Raw genomic sequence first — 20,864 nt, 5'->3', positions numbered from 1 at the left:
CTTTTACAGTTTCCACCTGTTAATATGGTCAATTTTACAATATTATTGTAAAATGTTTATTTATTTCATTATTTTATTTTTGGGGGTATTTCTTAGTATGACATTTTTGTTAATTTTGCAAGATTATAAATATCATGTAAAGAAAATATTAATGTATATAGCCCACAGCGTGTGTGTGTGTGTGTGTGTAACCTATACATTAATATTGTGCATCCGGAAAGTATTCACAGCACTTCACTTTTTCCACATTTCGTTATATTACAGCCTTATTCCAAAATGGATTTTATTCATTATTTCCGCAAAATTCTATAAACAATACCCCATAATGACAACGTGAAAGAAGTGTGTTTTAAATCTTCAGACTCACACCCGACAGTCCGTGTGCAGAGCTCAGCTCAGGTGTTGTTCTCTTTGATAATGCCGGAAAATCAACAGTATTACTGAATATTAACCACTTTAAAAGATTTGAACGTTTCTAATGCACTGCTTGCAATCGGAACGAGTGTTTGATGATAACAGAAACCACAAATCCACAAAAACAGCAGCCAGTTCTTCACCTTTAGCCCAGACTAACTCTAACCCAGACTAACTCTAGCCCAGACTAACTCTGTACGAGTGTGTAAGTTGGTGCTCAAGTAGCAGGACAGGGTTGTTTAACTCCTGCACAACACAACTTTGAAGTCTTTGTTTCTGGACGAAAGGCACATGAATATTTTGGCACGCGCCCGAGGCCAAGATTTCTGAGCAGGACTGGAATGAAAGCCTTGGAAAACAGCTCCAGTTTAACTGCGTTTACCCAAGTTTCTCTCTCTCTCTCTCTCTCTCTCTCTCTCTCTCTGTGTGTGTGTGTGTGTGTGTGAGTGGGTTTTCTCCCCCTCCGGCTCGCCTCGGGAAATACTGAAGTGATGAAAGGCGTCTCTCTCTCTCTCTCTCTCTCTCTCTCTCTCTCTCTCTCTCTCTCTCTCTCTCTCTCTCTCTCTCTCTCTCTCATTCATCATGAGCCTGTTCACATTTCCTGTTTACACGCCCGAGGGCAGGAGAGGAGCCTCTGATGATGATGATGATGATGATGAAGAGGATGATGATGATGCAATGTTGCTCGTGTTCATCAACGCAGGCCGCGGGCCTTCTGACACCACCGGCTCATTCAGTGCAAAACTTCCCGGATAATTGTAATACATTTTAAAACCTAATAATATTTCACTGTTTGTAATGCATTTATGATCAAATAATTTGGTGAGCAGAAGAGACTTCTTTCAAAAACTTGTACTGACCCCAAACTTTTGAACGCGATATCAGTCATTTGCAAATACATTTGCGAGTTATTTCAGTTAACTTTCATTAATTTGCAAAAATGTTTTGGTAACAGTGTCCTTATATGTTACTTACCATATTAATAACAGTAAATTATGCATAATTAATTTACATGCAACTAAGTCTCAACTAAATCCTAATCCTACCCTAACCCTGTAGTAGGCTAAGTACGTGTAGTTTATTAATATTACTCAGCTATTAAACATATAATTACTGTAGCCATGAGAGCCACCAGAGGGCGCTCCACATCAGAGAACCGTCATTCCCTCACAAACTCCATCTCCCATGACTCACCGCCGGACTCCTCGTGCATTATCACAGACACCTGCGTCTCGTTATCTGGTTTAGCCCCATAAGAGCCTGGTTTTCTCGTTCATTATCTGTGAAGGAAGTCTTGTTTAATGTTGCACTGCAGTTCCCATCATTCTCCCTGGTTTGGTCTCTTGGGTTTGGATTTCTTGCCTGTTCTGTGGATTAGTACTCGTGTTCCCTGCCTTGTTGTGAGTGTTATGGACTACCTGTGTTTGACCTTGCCTGTACTTTGGATTACGTCTTTGGATTACCCTGTTCAGTAAATACTGCATTTGGATCCACAACCTTTGTGTCTCAGAGCTGTTCGCACTGTAACTATGACACCTTAAAATAATACTATATATTGTTTTTAATTTTATGCTCACTGCAACCTAATAAAATACACCAATGAGCAAAAGTTCACACACAACAAGATAAGAAAACCAGTCTAGTGAATATTTACAGACACAGGTGTGTAAAACACAGTAAATGATCTCGTTGATAATAGTACACCTCTCATACAAACACTAGAGATTTGCATCGCCGTCTCATTTCCTTGTACGTCACTCACGAGCCTCGTCTGACAGACACACACACACACACACACACACACACACACACACACACACAGACACACACTGACACAGCGCTTTTCATGTGTTAATAAACGAGTGCATCCTTCTCGAAGTGTGTTTTCCTCAGGTCAGGAAAGGTCTCCGTGCGCATGAGCACTGGCGGGCATCTGGACGCGGCGGCTTTTCTCATCTTCTATTACAATAAGCTGAAGCCTGTTTTGTTTATAGCACACACAGATGGCACACTGATTTAATTACACTTCAGTCCTGTCACACACAGACACGAGAGCTGCACCGGACCACGCTAAAAATAAACTGATGTGAGAGCAGGGGTTAGGGTTCGTGAGTTTCTCTGTGTCCGCTCCAGCTGTCCTCCTACAGCAACTCGGCTTTTTGTTTGTTTTTATAGCGGAGCTGAAATGTGAACACCGCAGCGTACAGCTGCCCTAAAAATACAAGCCGTCCACCTTAAAATATCCCCCCGGGCCCCGGTTTCACCCCGCGGGGCCTCAGGGTGGGAGATGAGTCCCTGCAGCCAAACAGAGTTCATGAGGCACGCCTGGACACTGCAGGTTAGGGTCATCGGTTCCTCTGTCGAGCCGCATGAATAATCGTGACGTTGACACTCAAACATGTTTTTTTATTTATTCTAAGCCCTGCTGCAGAAATTTGCATATGAAAGAGCCTTTGATGAGTTTATCTGAGACACGTGGCGCTCTGAAGCCTCCGACTCATGAGAACATGCTGTCGTGTTCAGGCTGGATCTAAACGCACCCTTCGTCACACACCTTGCCCTCCTCTTCCTCTTCCAGGTAATCTGTGCACTAATGTCTCAAATTAATCACTTTTATAATTAACAAATCACTTAATCGTCTGATTGGAATGAACACTTGCGAGCTGAATCAGATATATTTCCTTCTCTAATATCGCTAATATCCACTTGTGTTCTGCTCGCCATGTGAGGCGCGTTTGTGTGCGATGGGATTATGGGATGTCGTGAACCGTGAGCTGAATGTTTTCTCTCCTGACGGCCAATCACAGCGTCGCACCGGAGGAGGGAATCACGTTGCCAAGACAACAGCATCGAACCTGCCAAACATTCAGCAAGAGTATCTTTCCAGACACGGGTATGTTCATATTCACGTCAGATAAATAAATAATGCACAGCATAACGCAATATCGTGAAACCACATCTGCATTTCCTAAAGGCACTGCAGCGGTAGAACAGCGGTACATATTGAGATACAAATAATTCAGTATTCAAATAGCTGTGAGAAAGAAGACCAATCACAGTGCAGTATGCAAATATTACAATGACGCCATTGCTTCAGGATAGATTTTTGAATGGACGCCAAACATTTCTTCAATTTCTTACATCTTAAACATGATCAAAGAGAAGAAATCACAATAAAGAGTGAAATTGCTGTGAAGATTAGACGAATATGATTTACTGTGAACGATCAGCATCAGACGACATCATGCAGCGAACACACCTGATCCAACACACACACACACACACACTCCTGCCACATGTGTTCCGTCACCATGGCAACGAGGCATTCCACAGAGACCCCATGGTTGCCAGGGAACGGTTGGGTTCACACACATACACACACCTTTAAGCATTCACTCGTTAACTTCTTTAGATTTTATTGCTTTACTCTCATGTCAGACTCGTAAAATATAAAAATCCTAAACATGAATATTTATTAATGGAGATGAAATGTTAAAGGATGTTCTCAGCAGTTTCAGTGCAGATGATGAGTGACGTGATGTGTGAAGAACAATCCAGATAAATATCATTTACAGTCAGAACTGAAAATATCTGTGAGCCAGACGAGCGTGTGTGTGTGTGTGTGTGTTTGAGGAGTTGTGTTCCCGGCTTCAGCGTGAAGGTCAAAGGTCAAAGAGGTTCTCTAGTTTCTGTGAGCCGTCCTCGTGTCTGGCGGGTAACAAGCGCTTCATCGAGATCTCTCAACACAAGCGCCGCTGATCGACTCTCATTTATTACTCTGGAGATTTCTGACAGTTTAACCCTAAACGACCTTTCGAAGTCGACGGATGATGTTTGAAACCAGAGAACATCTGAGATCGTTCCTGTAGAAGAAGACGTTGATGTTTCCAGAGGATCGCTGAATCCTGTCAGATCACGCAAACACTCTCAGTGCTCTCAGTGTTTTCTGTAGGAGAACAGTCTTCTGACCCTGAGAACACCACGATGACCCTTCTCGTGACCTCATCTGTGTTTCCAGGTCAAATGGGTCGTTCTGCGAGAAATTCATATTTTTGACAGACTGAGCTTTGAGTCCAGATCTTATCGAGTGACAGGAGAGTGACATGAGTCATCGGTTAGAAACAACATTCATCAGGACGAAGAGTTCAGAACATTTAAACACACACACACACACACACACACACACACACACACACACACACACATTTATCCGTCAAGGACGCAGATGACGTTTCAGATTAATGCTGTTCTTTTGAACTCTGATAATCACAGAATCCTGAAAATAAAATACGGTTTCCACAGAAATATGAAGCAACTGTTTTAAACGACAAAAGTAAAACTAGTAAAACTATAAAAACTAAAAAAGTAAAACGAGTAAAACTATAAAAACTAAAAAAGTAAAACGAGTAAAACTATAATAGGCCTCAGCTTCTCAAACACACTTCACAAGAGAAACAGAAACAACGGAAAACTCAAGAGATTCTGGACAACACACACACACACACACCGATACTGCTTTCCAGTCACACACACACACACACACCGATACTCCTTTCCAGTCACACACACACACACACCGATACTGCTTTCCAGTCACACACACACACACACACACACACACACACAGATACTGCTTTCCAGTCACACACACACACACACACACACACCGATACTGCTTTCCAGTCACACACACACACACACACACACACCGATACTGCTTTCCAGTCACACACACACACACACACACACACACACACACACACACACACCGATACTGCTTTCCAGTCACACACACACACACACACACCGATACTGCTTTCCAGTCACACACACACACACACACCGATACTGCTTTCCAGTCACACACACACACACACACACACCGATACTGCTTTCCAGTCACACACACACACACACACACACACACACACCGATACTGCTTTCCAGTCACACACACACACACACACACACCGATACTGCTTTCCAGTCACACACACACACACACACACCGATACTGCTTTCCAGTCTTCATAACCTTGAGAGTGTTTTAGCAGATTGCCTTTCCTCACAGACCTTTACACACACACACACACTCACACACACTCAAGATTGCGTGGGCCGTGTTTTTTGACCCTCTGACCCCGCCCCCTCTGACTCCGCCCCCTGTGCTCATTTGTTTAAGTCTGTGTCACCATTAGCAGGCTCCGCCCCTCTCAGCCAATAAAACAAAACAAAAACAAAGCCAGAGAGAAAGTTTTGTGTGTGTGAAAATCTAGTCTCACAGATTTGTTTTCCAGACCTAAAGTATGCAACCTTTCCACAAAAATCTTTTCCACACTTTAACGGCGCCTCACACCGAAACGGTAGAGTTTGTGACCGTCACACATTTCCAAATAAACTACAGGCCAATATTCCGATTGGCTGGATCTGCTGTAGTTCATGAGTTCTGGCAGACCCGCTCCCGAACCCCCGGCTGTCCTTGACCTCCAGTTTCTCAGTGTTGCGACACTCGTCACAGCAATCTCATTGGTCGACGCCCATTTCCAGCCAGACTCACACACACACACACACACACACACACTCGGTGCAAAGGTCACGTGTGGAATCAATGAGCTCTCTGGAACCATTCACAGGGTTGTTGATGAAGTGTGTGTGTGTGTGTGTGTGTGTGTGTGTGTGTGTGTGAGGGTTCATGGTTTACTGCGGCTCGAGAGGTAACCCTGAGCGAGTTACAGCTAACGATCATGAGATAATGCGGAGCAATAAAGATTATAGGCAGATCAAACATTTCTCAAACTATTCACGGCCGTTTACTGAGCAGCAGGAGGAATAACCGTATAATTACTGTATTATATTTCATACACACATTTATAATCTGTGGCAGTCCTGCTGTGTGTGACTGAGAGTTTCGACTCGTTTATCCAGTAAAAGTCTCTCAGTGTGATTGAACAAACGAGTCTCTCGGTGTCAAATCTACTCTGAGTTCATCAAGCAAACGCCAGAATAACTCTGATATTCTTAGTAATATTTCAGCTTTTTTACTTGATTATAATCATTTATTAGAAAAATCACGAGTATCAAATATGATCATCAGGTTATTTGTTCATCTCTGAATCATAAAACTAATCATAAATGGCAGATATTCACTTATATATCACTTTTTGTCCATAAAAATAACAGAATCTGCAGCCAATTGTCTAAAATATTAAACAAAACATAAAACACATATTCAAACATTTCTTGTTTTATAAATCAGGCTTTGCAGGGTTAAATTGTTTAATTAGGTTGTATTAAACTTAAAAATACAAAAAAAAAAATAATACATGAAATCAACATGTAGGCCTATAGTTTCTTTATTATATTTCACCTCAACACGCTTTATTAAAGTCCAGTTCTTGAAATCACAAACATAATTTTAAATGATAAGGTATTTTGATAATCAGATGTGTCAATCATCACAGTTTGAAGAGATTTATCCTAATGTTCATGCGGATCAGCAGATAATCGAGTTATGGACATTAATAACCTCTGATATGGACATTAATAACCTCTGATATGGACATTAATAACCTCTGATATGGACATTAATAACCTCTGATATGGACATTAATAACCTCTGATATGGACATTAATAACCTCTGATATGGACATTAATAATCTCTGATATGGACATTAATAATCTCTGATAAGGACATTAATGATCTCTGATATGGACATTAATAATCTCTGATATGGACATTAATAATCTCTGATGAGGACATTAATGATCTCTGATATGGACATTAATAACCTGTGATATGGACATTAATAATCTCTGATAAGGACATTAATAATCTCTGATATGGACATTAATAACCTGTGATATGGACATTAATAATCTCTGATAAGGACATTAATAACCTCTGATATGGACATTAATAACCTCTGATATGGACATTAATAACCTGTGATATGGACATTAATAATCTCTGATATGGACATTAATAATCTCTGATAAGGACATTAATGATCTCTGATATGGACATTAATAATCTCTGATATGGACATTAATAATCTCTGATAAGGACATTAATGATCTCTGATATGGACATTAATGATCTCTGATATGGACATTAATAATCTCTGATGAGGACATTAATGATCTCTGATATGGACATTAATGATCTCTGATATGGACATTAATAATCTCTGATATGGACATTAATAATCTCTGATAAGGACATTAATAACCTCTGATATGGACATTAATAATCTCTGATAAGGACATTAATGATCTCTGATATGGACATTAATGATCTCTGATATGGACATTAATAATCTCTGATAAGGACATTAATGATCTCTGATATGGACATTAATGATCTCTGATATGGACATTAATAATCTCTGATAAGGACATTAATAACCTCTGATATGGACATTAATAATCTCTGATAAGGACATTAATAATCTCTGATATGGACATTAATAACCTGTGATATGGACATTAATAATCTCTGATAAGGACATTAATAATCTCTGATATGGACATTAATAACCTGTGATATGGACATTAATAATCTCTGATAAGGACATTAATAACCTCTGATATGGACATTAATAACCTCTGATATGGACATTAATAACCTGTGATATGGACATTAATAATCTCTGATATGGACATTAATAATCTCTGATATGGACATTAATAATCTCTGATATGGACATTAATAACCTGTGATATGGACATTAATAATCTCTGATAAGGACATTAATAACCTGTGATATGGACATTAATAATCTCTGATATGGACATTAATAACCTGTGATATGGACATTAATAACCTGTGATATGGACATTAATAATCTCTGATAAGGACATTAATAACCTGTGATATGGACATTAATAATCTCTGATATGGACATTAATAACCTGTGATATGGACATTAATAATCTCTGATATGGACATTAATAATCTCTGATATGGACATTAATAATCTCTGATATGGACATTAATAACCTGTGATATGGACATTAATAATCTCTGATATGGACATTAATAACCTGTGATATGGACATTAATAATCTCTGATATGGACATTAATAATCTCTGATATGGACATTAATAATCTCTGATATGGACATTAATAATCTCTGATATGGACATTAATAATCTCTGATATGGACATTAATAACCTGTGATATGGACATTAATAATCTCTGATATGGACATTAATAATCTCTGATATGGACATTAATAACCTGTGATATGGACATTAATAATCTCTGATATGGACATTAATAACCTGTGATATGGACATTAATAATCTTTGATATGGACATTAATAATCTCTGTCCTCCTCTGTCAACACTCACGGCTGCTCGTGTGAGTCAGGTTATTTCCTCATTGTATTTACTGTAAAAGCACTACATGTGTTGCATAACTTGCCATGTGTGTGTGTGTGTGTGTGTGTGTGTTTCCAGAGAATTCAGCAATATAATGCGGTCAGACAGGGAGTCCACTTACACACCTCCCAGAACACACACACACACACACACTTGCGGGCTTCATCCACCACACTCTTCCTCATCAGCCTTGTTTACGCATTTAGACGCTTTTATCCGACTTACAAAAGAGGCCAGATCATCCGTCTTCCCGTCAGACACTCCGGGGAAGAGAAGCGGCTGCTGATGAGTTTACCGTTTTCCTCCTGCGGGAATAGAGGAGTTCATGAAACAGCCGACACTCTCTCACTGTAACACGAGCCTGTGCTTTAAACAACATCACCGGCCTCGAGAACAGACCGTGTCGTCATCAGACTGAGTCTGCATCCAGCGCACTCCCACAGGGGCTTCATCATCATTTACAACATTACAATTCATAACAATATAACATTTTGGATATACATTAACGGTCAAAAGTTTGGAATAATTAAAACATATATTTTATTTCATATAAAATATCATATCAGAATCTATATGACTTCGAATCTCTTCTGCTCACCAAGGCTGCATTTATTTGATAAAAAATACAGTAAAAATATATTTTGCAGTTACATATGAAGCAGCACTATGGAGGCATATTTGCATTCACTTGAAGAAAAAAAAAATCTACTCTGTTTTTCTGAATTAATGAGTTAATTTTTCATGAGAAAAAAGTTTTTGCTGTTTTTCTGAATGAATGAGTTAATTTTTCATGAGAAAAAAAAAATTTACTCGTTTTTTCTGAATCAATGAGTTAATTTTTAGTGAGAAAAAAAGTTTTGCTCTGTTTTTCTGAATAAACTCGTTAATTCAGAAAAACAGAGCAAAAAAAAAATCCATGAAAAATTAACTCGTCAGAAAAACAGAGAAAAAACTTTTTTTCTCATGAAAAATTGACTCATTAATTCAGAAAAACAGAGCAATTTTTTTTCATGAAAAATTAACTCGTTAATTCAGAAAAACAGAGTCGATTTTTTTTTCTTCAAGTGAATGCAATACGCCTCCGTACAGCACGACTGTTTTCAACACTGATAATAATCCTAAATGTTCAATTCTTGATCATCAGATCCTCATTTCTGAAGGATCATGTGACACTGAAGACTGGAGTATTAATGCTAAGAGAGAGAGAGAGAGAGAGAGAGAGAGAGAGAGAGAGAGAGAGAGAGAGAGAGAGAGAGAGAGAGAGAGAGAGAGAGAGCTGTAGTTTGGCACTGTTCCAGAGCAGCCCTAATGCAGAGACAGAAATGAGGCTCTTGGCGGGACACCAGGTCTCCGAGAACAAAGATGTGTGTGCTTCTAACGGCCCGCTGGCAGCGAGTGCGCTTTCCCATCAGCCCTTGCCTTGGAAGCTCGCCACTCCCGTTTCCAAGCCTGCAAAGAGGATTAAGGCGAGAGCGAGAGAGAGAGAGACCGGCATAAAAACAGAAAGCATGATTCAATCTCCAGCTACACTTTCCCCAAAAAAGGGTGGAAGTTCTGCACACTGAAATGTATGGATTATGGCTTAAAGATGACATATTACACCACTTTTCACCAGATGGATTATAAATCTATGGCGTCCCCAGAATGTGTGTGAAATTTCAGCTTAAAAAATATCAGATCATTTATTATAGCTCGTCAAATTTGCCCCCTTTTGGGTGAGCAAAAACGCTCCGTTTTATTATGAGCTTTAGCTCCGCCTCCGTTCAGAAGAGGGCGGAGCCTTTACTCGAGCTTCAGAGACTCCGGCAATAACACCACAGGCCGATCTTACTGACCCAGGATCAGCAGCTTTATAAGACAGTGGTGACATGTTCCGGTCAGTAGTGTTCGGTGTCGTCTGTGCTGACCACAGAACAGTTTCAGGCTCAGCTGAACCCAGTGTCGCTGGTGTGTGTGAACGTGCAGAATATTATAATAAGATCCTCTTCATGCGTCAGAAGGAGCGAAATCTGACCGGCTTGTAACCGGACACCATTGTGTGTGGCCTTCGCATCTCTCCTCCAGTGTTTCTGTGCTGATTACTCCGAGAGAAATGATCCCGCCCTCTCCCAGCGCTCCATGTGTGCTGTGGATTTACTGTGATGCGGATTTACTGCATGCACACTCAGCAGGATCCACTGCAGCTTTTCAATCACACTAAATCAGGCTCTCCAGAGTAAACACGCCATCCAGACAGAGCCGACACTCCTCAGTCGTGAAAGGGAACGTGACCAAAACATTGTAAACAGGAAGTGGTTTGTCACAGGCTATCCAGATAAGGCCATGGTTTCCATAGTTACACCTTCCTGTGTGGCGAGCCAACCAATCAGAGACGAGCCTCTCACTGGGCAAGAGGTAATGCTCACAACATTAGCAGAACATGCAATTACATCACTGATTACACACACACTCAGTGCTCGACTCTGAACGCTTGGGCAATGGACAAAAATCATCAGAGTTAATAGAATTGCTCGACTGGAAGTTATTCGCATTAAGGCTATTTGGGTAATTCACAGTTCTGCACGCAGCAAAGCACCTTTCCGGTCCACGGGAAGATTAAATTGAGAATGCTTAATTAGAAAATGTGCTGTTTAAATATTAAACGGCTTTAACACATCAAAGCGTGCCGTACAAAGCTTTTTGTTGAATTATTGAAGGGTGTTAGTGTGTGTAGGTAAAGAGGATCTGTCCTGTGCCGAATAATCAGCCCACACAGTAGATGCCTTACAGCGGCTCAGAGTTATTTGTGTTTGATTTAATTCAAGAGCTCATATTCTGCACTTCTACAGTCTTGATGATGTTTTCAGGCTCTTCTAGAAGTTGAATGTTGATTATTCTCCTCATATTCTCCATTGTTGCGGCTCCTCTTTTCCCAGTCTGTCAGGAACGCTCTGTTTACTTCCTGTCTCGATGAAGCCCCGCCTCCTGAAAACACACTGTGCTCTGATTGGCTGGCTGGATCAATGATTGGTCGAGCGCTTCGAGTGTGTTTGGGAAATGTCCCGCCCCTTTCCATAACTGCCAGTTTAACACACTACTAACTCAACCAGGCCCCGCCCCTTTATTCTGCGCATTAATTATTATAATGAGGAATATTGTGACGTGTTCCCGGGAGAAACTCGAGACGTTTCAGGAGTTCAGGAACACTGACACTGATATAGAGGAGAACTGGAGCTTTCCCAGTAAACATCTGAACACAGATGAAGATGAAGATGAAGATGAGGAGAGCATATGTGCTCTTTAAACAAATGTTTTGTCTCAGTTCTCAGACGGCTGAGATCACATGACCCGTCTCGTTCTCAGTGTCTAACTCAATCTCTCTGATCTGGATCTGTCTGACTCTTCCCATGTGACTCAGATAAGCGGGACACACTGTCAGAATGTGTGTGTGCAAGGATCCGTCTGGCCGACAATTCCAGGAAACCTCAGACGGGTTATTACGGTCTGTGGAGCGCTCCGGGTCGGCCTCTGTTTTCCTTTCGCCAAAGCAGAACCTGAGAGGAAAAATAGTTTTATGATGATGGTGAATTTTTAGAATTTAAAATAACAATTTCACATAACATGCACATCTGGACTCGTTTATATAATGGATTAATATAGAATAAAACTAATGTGTGTGTAAATCATCTTTTTTATTATTACTACAAATGTGGATCATCCAATCAGTTTTATAATATTAGTTTTGAATGTTGCATAATTTAAAGTAGTTTTCGCACTGATGTATTACTTACCATCAAATGATATGAATAATCTGATGCTTTGGCTCGCATTCATCAAAGTTACAAATAAAAGATTTTCATTTACTGGATTATATATATATATTATATATATTTAGTGCTGGGCAGCGATTAATCACATCCAAAATAAAAGTTTGCATTTATATAATAATGTATGTGTGCTGTGTATGATTATTTTGTATACACACACATGGATGTATATATTTAATAAAAAAATAACTTATTTAAAATATTTGAATTTATATATAATATAAATGATGTATATATATATATATACACAGTATATACATGCATATATTTCTTAAATATATATGCATATGTGTGTATTTATATATACAAAATAATTATACAGAGAACACACATATATTATGTAAACACAAACTTTTTATAATCGCAATGAATTGTTGCCCAACACTAATATATATATATATTCAAAGAACTAAATGCAAACTGTTGCATTAATTCTATATTTATATTTAAAATTAAATGCATATGGTAACAAAATTATTTTCACCTAGTAAACTATGTCACTACTCTAACAAGGCCCATCTAATCCCCAGTAAACCCAAGCCTGCTGTCCGTCCGCATGCAATATCCCAGTAAAGTAGATTGTGCAATGGATTCCCAGCACTACAGAAATACAATCAGCCGGCCAATCAAACTAACGAGGGCTGAGTTTCTCCAGACAAGGCCGTGAGGTGAGGAGGGATGCTCCAATCCAGCTTAACCCGCTTAAGAGCCTGGGGGGTCACATGACGAGCAGGTTAATAGATTTAAATAAATATTTGATGTTTTTTTAAGTCTTTTATTTTGACATTGCTGGACTTAAAAGTGAACTTTTACTTATGATGCCTTGGTTGTTGTTTTTTTTTAATGTGTGTATGTGTGTGTGTGTGTGTGTGTGTTGGGCTAGAAAACATGTCGGCATGACAACAAGGGAAAGCCTGCAAGAGAAAACGCCAGTAAGCAACATGTGCTCTAATCTAATGCGTTAGTCACTGGAGAGGATTACATCTCAGCAGAAAGTGTTGGTGCTGCACTTTAAAGCCATAACACAGAACAATGTGCTCCATTCACTGCAGACGCGGCACACACACACACACACACACACACTCATGCACATTCCCCAGGTCTGCTGACTCCTGCTTTCAGGCGGAACTGACACGCATGTCGTAATGCTGAGAGAAACGCAAACACATCACTGACAGGCATGAGTCTCCGAATAATGTTACGCAGTCCGCTCTGGAGAGTGTTGCATCACACAACAGAGAAGCTCTACATGAGATGCATTTAAAGATCTTAAACCCTTCCTGACCATCTGCTATAAATTCTGCTGTCAAAACAGAAGTGCAGAACTCGTCCCCGCTCATGTTTCTGGGCAGAGCCGACATGCACTCGCTGTCAGCGTGGCCTCGGCTTGGCAGCGCCTCGTTCAGCGGAGCGTGTTCCTGATCTCTGGCCGTCTGCCAGCGTAGGGTTGGTTTGTTTTTCCACGGATGGGTGAGGTTCATACTAACTCTCTTACTTCCTCATGAGTGCCTGCAAAAACAAGTCCCAGTCCCGAATCGCCTCGCCCCAGTGCTGGCCGGACAGAAAGACGGACAGTTTTGACATAATTCCACGTTTCATTAACAAAAGCACTCTGTCTACACTCATTTGGAAGACAGCTTGTTTAGATTTATGGCTTTGATTTTCTTGCAGTTTTAGAGTAAAACGTGATTTTGAAAATATATATTTCATATAAAAATGTTCACTTCAGCAATAATCAATAATCTGTGACGTCTTTGAAAAGAGACTGAATCTGTTGCTCCAAAGCATTCAAGATTTACAATAGTTTAAGTTGGAAATTTAACTTTCAGGTATGCTCAAAAAGTGAATCAATGGATTATAAATACAGCTTAAATATAATTTAGTATAAAAAAGATGATTAAATGAAAATTAAATAATCGAATTAAACCATTTCTTCGCTTGCGTTCTGGAGGAGCACCTCTACATGTAGCCCAGCAGAACTATTGGCCAACTCACTTTCAGTCATGAGTCATGCATAAATGCATGAAAGAATTTGGAAAGGCAGAACCACGTGGTCTAGACTCGTTGTCTTCACTATGGGACTTTCCATAATTTTGCCAGGCTTCATGAATCACATGCTCTTGGCAGGCATGAATACGACTGAGGCTGAACGAAGTCCAGCAGATGAATAATCTACAGACACACAACACAAGTGCACGCTGAAACTATTAAATAAACCAGTCAATACTGCAGTAATTTCCTTGAACTGTGTCAGAGTCGAAGGCTCATTCTGGCGGTCGTGTTGTTTTATGTATTTGAGGTTATGGAAGAGTTAAAGTGATGACGTTGGCTGGAATGTGGAACTGTGAGGATCCTAAGGTCATTTAAAACTATTGCACTGGATCACTGGATCTGTAATTGGGTCAGTCCTGTACTGCAGAACCCCATGAACTCTACATAGGGTTTAAAAATCAATACAACTTGATCTTTTTTTTTTACACAATGACAAGAAAAATGTACATTAGGAGCTAAAATTAGACACTGCTCAACATATTTGTTAACCATGAATTGTTTGTTTGAGTGACAAAACAAACTAATACCATTAAAACATCCAAAAATGCAACTAGCCTATTTTCTAATGTTTGTGGGGTTGTTTCCACACAACGTTTTCGTAACTTTGGTCTTGGTAAAACGTTTTATATTATTTACGTTCACTAAAATATAGCCTATACATTAGCTAAGCTAGCGACGACGCAGTAAACACTATCAAGTGATTACGAAAAGGATTTCCGTCTTTAAAACGTCTGAGTTCAACATTTTATCTAAAATATTAAGTCAATGTGACATAATAACACTGCATGGTATTCCATTCAGTCATATTCAAAAATGTGCTATGCTTAATCCAACGTCCTATTAACATTTATATTCCTCGCATAGCAGCAAGGCCGTGATAGCACTTATTTTGGCATGTGTTCCACCTTTTTGTCGATGTTTTGATGTTTTTTCGCTCTCATTCACCGCGCCGTTCTGTTAGGGGGGAGCGCGCACGCATGCGCAGACCGAGCTCTCGAAGACTCAAGTAAATAGAAGCCTCGCGGTGACGTCACCGCTCGCACACCGAGAGCTCGCGGGCTGGAGCGCGCACACTGCCATGAACTTCGGAGCGTAACTTCACCGTTTTTCTCGCTTTTTTTCGGACGGGGCTGGGGAAACTACACCGAGATATATTATTATTATTTTTTTCCTGAGATAAACGCGCCACATTTGGAGATTTGAGTTGCATATTTCGCCGTTTGTGTCCAGCAGCATGTCGTCCGCGGCGGTCGCTGCCTCGCGCAGGCAATCGTGTTATTTGTGCGATCTTCCCCGCATGCCGTGGGCGATGATCTGGGATTTTACCGAAGCCGTGTGTCGCGGATGCGTCAACTACGAAGGAGCGGATCGGATCGAGTTTGTGATCGAGACCGCACGACAGCTAAAGCGCGCTCACGGCTTCCAGGAGGGCAGATCACCGGGACCGGGGGGCAAACCGGGGAAGGACATACAACCCATCAACCACACGGAACCGGGCTCACGCCCTCCGCAACCACTGGATCGGTACCCGCTCGCGTCGGACAGACCCCCGAGACTGGGCCCGGAGTACCAGTCCCGGCAAGCGAACGGGATCCCGGTGCCAAACGGGTTCCCGAAGCCCGACGAGCCCCCCGAGCTCAACCGCCAGAGCCCGAACCCGCGGCGGAGCGGAGCCGTGCCGCCCAGTCTGGTTCCTCTCGTCAACGGGAGCCTGCCAGTGCACGCGCTTAACGGGAGATCTGTGCAGATGGGCATCCCACCGGAGCATGCGGGCAAACGCGCGGACGACATGAAGGAGAAACACAGCATGAGCGACGCGAGCGACGCACACAAGCGCGTCGAGGACTGGACGCAGAAGGGCAAGACGGTGCGGGACCTGATGGCGCTGCAGAGCCTCGACTCCCGGTTCAAGAAGGAGCACGCGGCGCTGCAGCACCGGCTCGGGTACGAGAGCGGCTCCGGGGCCCTGAAAACAGGTACGGCTCGTGCATGCATGTGGAGCTTACAATACAGTAAGACATGCTCCTGCAGCCATGCAATTTGTTTGTGGTAGTAAAAGAAACACACACAAACTCTATGTTGTGCGTCTGAACCGTCATCATTCAAGCTTTAGTATTTCTTCATGCACATGTCGTTTAAAACACTTCAAACTACAATAATACGAGATGTTGTAACACGCCATATTCTTCTATCGTTTATATAACACATGCAATTGTTTTACGAAAGCGTATTTAGAGCATGCTTTCAAACTCTAACATTTCTGTGCACACTCGATCTTAGAATATTTGATGTCTTATTTACACATGCCTGTTTTCAAACTCAATGCTTAATGCACATTAAAACTTAATGCATTCAGTCTTTAGATGAGTGTGAGATTTCAGAGCATGTGTTCAACTCTAGATTATTCATGCGTTCGTTCATAATGTTTATAAATGTCTTTCATGGCTTGACATCATCCGGCACATTTATTCAAGATTTCTTGATTATCATTATTTACTTTACTGTGTTTTGAGTTTTCGATCTTATTTTCCTCTGCTTTTTTAAAGCACTTTGGTTGTATTTAGTTTGATTGTATTTAGTCTAAAGCCAGAAAACAGCCGACCATGGTCCTGCACGAACCGTCAGACTAGTTTAAAACTAGTGTAATGTTGAAACCTCATCATGCATTCAGTCTTCAGATGATTGTGAGATTTCAGAGCATGTGTTAAACTCAGATTATTTGTAATGTTTGTAAATGTGCTTGGGCACTACTTTAGTCCAATCACACATTACCTAATGAACCGTATTGTAAAGTGTCACCAATAAAATTGTATTGTATTTTGTCTAAAGCCAAAAACAGAGCCAGTGACGGTCACGCATGAAGCGTCACGCTAGCTCAGTGGAGTTTTCCGTCTCTAAGCCAGTGTCTCTCTCTCTCTCTCTCTCTCTCTCCAGACCGCGGCAAACACTCGCGGGGCATTAAAAGGAAACCGTCTCCTGAGCCGGACGGCGAGGGAACCGCGGCTAAACTCAACGGGGAGGCTCCGCCGTGGCTCCCGTCTCCATCCGAGGTGCTCAAGATGTCGACCGCGGCTTTACCGGGATTCGTATCCGCTCCGCCGTCGACGACGATCTCCCCGCACCCGCGCACCACCCCCCCCGAGCCCACCGCGCAGAACGGCCAGTCTCCCATGGCCGCGCTCATCCTAGCCGCGGATAACGCCGGCACCGGCTCGCCCAAAGACCAGGTGCACTCGACGACGACGGCGAGCCGGAGGAACACCGGAAGCCCCCCGTCGCCCGCGGCGCAGCGCCGGCTAGCTCTCGGCGCGCCCATGGACCCGCAGAGCGCTCCCGACTCCTCGGTGCCGCCCGGGAGCGTGCCGTTGTGCTGCACCCTGTGCCACGAGCGCCTCGAGGACACACACTTCGTCCAGTGCCCGTCCGTGCCGTCGCACAAGTTCTGTTTCCCGTGTTCCCGCGAGAGCATCAAACAGCAGGGCGCCACGGGAGAGGTGTACTGCCCTAGCGGAGAGAAGTGCCCGCTAGTCGGATCCAACGTGCCCTGGGCGTTCATGCAAGGGGAGATCGCCACCATTTTAGCCGGAGACGTAAAGGTGAAAAAGGAACGAGACCCTTGATTTGCCGTTTGCTGCACACACCACCACCCTCAGCGATCGGACATGTACATATGAACTCAAGGGAACTTGCTAAACATGGCTGTATAATTATTATTATTATTTTTTTTTTTGTTGAATATATTGTGTTTCTATATTTTTCGGAGGATTATATGGTATGTATGTACGCACTATCCCCCCATCCAGTGGTTGTTCGGAGCGAGCGCTCGTGTACTAGTAGAACTGGTGGCAGTCCATGTTTAAACTCAGAATGTGACTAATACTCTTTGAGCACTTGGCAAAAACTCAAACGCTTTTAGCTGTATTGTATGCACTTGTTTAAGAATTGCCAAATACAATTTCTGACCTTGTAATAACAATCTGACGTGTGTGTGTGTGTGTGTGTGTGGTTGGCTTATTGTCTGCCCTCGCTGAGTCACGGATGATGCAACGACCTCATCGAGTGCCAGAAGGCAAGGTTTAGTCTTGGTGCATGCTGGGAATTCATTGCCCCGATAATGGTAACTGATATCACAACAATTTGCAAAGCTAAGGTAACCCAAGAATGCTGGATGTGGAAGAGTATCTCTGTCTTTCCCCGAACACACAGGCTGTGACTTGTAAGGCACATTGTTTGCGTCCCTCATGCGGAGAAACCCAACGCTGAGCAAGACGACACTCGCGTCTATTTCTGTTCTCACGCTGCCGCTCGTAAGCGATCTGTCCTTTGGCCTTTTTCTTAGGCGGATAAAGCCGCGCTGCGATCACATGCTCTCAGGCTGAAGAGATCATCTGCTGGATAACACTTCACCATAAGATCCCGTTAGTTCATGCTTTACAATCTGCAATATGTTTGTTGCGCATTCGAAGATTAATGGATGCTTAAGGAACCTGATTGTAAAGTTACAGTAATACAGAGAAACACTTAATCTCGCTTTTTCCAGTTTTGCATTAATCAGCTTTTGTTGGATTAGATGAATGTGTTCGTTCACGTGATCCCTGAGTCACGGTCATCGTCTCCTCTGATGATGATGATGATGGATGGAGATCTGTGTTCGTACAAGTTAACCCTTTCACAGCCACCCTGACCTGAGCACCTCGCTGGCTTATAGAGTGTATTTATACATGAACACGTGTTTTTATCCACAGTCCAAATATTTACAAATTCTTAAATTAAGATGCATTTACTAGATAAGTAAAATGACATAAGATGTTCTGGGTAAATAAATCACAATTGAGTTGTTGCTTAAAAAAACAGCAAAATTATCTGGCAATCGGGTCAGAAAAATAATCTTAATTTAAACAGAAAAAACATTATTTTTCTTAGCTCATTTGGGAGATACTTTTTTAAGCAACAACTCAGTTTATTTAGATTTATTTACCCAGAAAACAAGACTCATCTAGTAAATGATTTGAGTATGTGTATATATTTGGACTGAAAAGAAGACGCATGTACTAAAGCGTGTTGCGAGATGTCAGACCACAGTGGCAACAAGCAGGCGTTTGTATCCGGACCAAAAGCAAATATTGCTGGTGTGATTCAGAAAGAAGATAATAATAATCCCGGCCGTTAGCCTGAACTGGGAAGGGTCACAGCGCTTACATGTTGTTCTGACTGCCTCTGTTGCTCTCCTCCTCCTCTTCCTCCTCCTCCTCCTCCTGATAAAAGCGTCTGCTAATGATCCGCACAGAAGCTTCTGAAACCCGACACCTCGCCGGGACAGACTCGCTCAACCTCTCTCTCTCTCTCTCTCTCTCGTGTTCACCCGTCACACCAATTTACAACCTTTCCATGTTTCACAATATCGTTCGTTTCTTTGTTATAGTGAGATGACTGGAGCTCCAGACATTCAAGGTCAACTTAACTGATTTGATAAAAATATAATTTCCAGAAACACTTTGAGTTTTCACACTGCTTGTTTATGGTTGGCTTGGGTTCTTCACGATAGAGAGGAATAGAGTCGGCTTTCAGAGGTTAAAGTTTAATGCCATTAAAGAACAAATTTTAGGTTCCTCAAAGAACCTTTCACGGAACTGACCTGAAAATAATCATGTTTTCCTTTTTGTGAAGATTATTTTAATAATATTTTTGCACTTTAAAAGAACCTTTTACCATCTAGAGAGTCTTCCTTTTAAATTATTATAATGTTCCTCACGTGGTTCTTAGGGGAACCAATGGTTTTATTTCTGAGGGGTTCGTGGACTTTTAATGTTCTTCATTGAACCTTTAATTTGAAGAGCATAACATAAACATTTAAAGTCCCCCTGTGGTGTAAATCCAGCATTTAATGTTGTTTATGTGTGTGTGTGGTGTGCTTAAATGCGCTTTAACACACACCGTGTGTGTGTTGATAAGTGGACAGCATTGCTGAGTATTTCCTCCTTAAAACTGCAGTGAACCAAAGACAGTCTCAAAAACACGGTTTCTGACGTCACAAACCACCTTGTAACCAATCAGATCAACGTGTGATCGTCAACCAGTGGATCTCTGAGTGAGTGGAGGCGGGGCTCATCTGCATATTCATAGAACCATGCATACTAAATGAGGCGAGGGTGTCGAGTTACATTACAGTTACAAGAAATTTTAAGACATTTTTGCAAGGAAAAAAC

General features: G+C 41.7%; 1 protein-coding gene across 1 annotated transcript; it reads left to right on the top strand.

Moving 5' to 3' along the window:
* The first annotated feature begins 15,674 nt into the window (after positions 1-15,674).
* On the top strand, positions 15,675-18,634 carry irf2bp2b (interferon regulatory factor 2 binding protein 2b). Its single transcript, XM_039664223.2, has 2 exons — positions 15,675-16,634; positions 17,593-18,634. Exons 1-2 carry the CDS (start codon positions 15,893-15,895, stop codon positions 18,276-18,278), a joined length of 1,428 nt encoding a protein of 475 aa, XP_039520157.2. The 5' UTR covers positions 15,675-15,892; the 3' UTR covers positions 18,279-18,634.
* The last annotated feature ends 2,230 nt before the right edge of the window (positions 18,635-20,864 follow it).

Source organism: Pimephales promelas, chromosome 21 (genome assembly GCF_988280905.1).
Source record: "Pimephales promelas chromosome 21, fPimPro1.hap1.1, whole genome shotgun sequence".
NCBI classification, from domain to species: Eukaryota; Metazoa; Chordata; class Actinopteri; order Cypriniformes; family Leuciscidae; genus Pimephales; species Pimephales promelas.
The sequence above is the reverse complement of the archived record's forward strand: the minus strand, read 5'-3'. Positions and strand labels throughout refer to the sequence as shown.

Excerpts from the sequence above, each read along its gene's own strand:
- irf2bp2b (XM_039664223.2), top strand. The coding sequence starts at position 15,893 with ATGTCGTCCGCGGCGGTCGCTGCCTCGCGCAGGCAATCGTGTTATTTG. Across the intron at positions 16,635-17,592 it reads CTCCGGGGCCCTGAAAACAG|ACCGCGGCAAACACTCGCGG; the intron begins GTACGGCTCGTG and ends CTCTCTCTCCAG.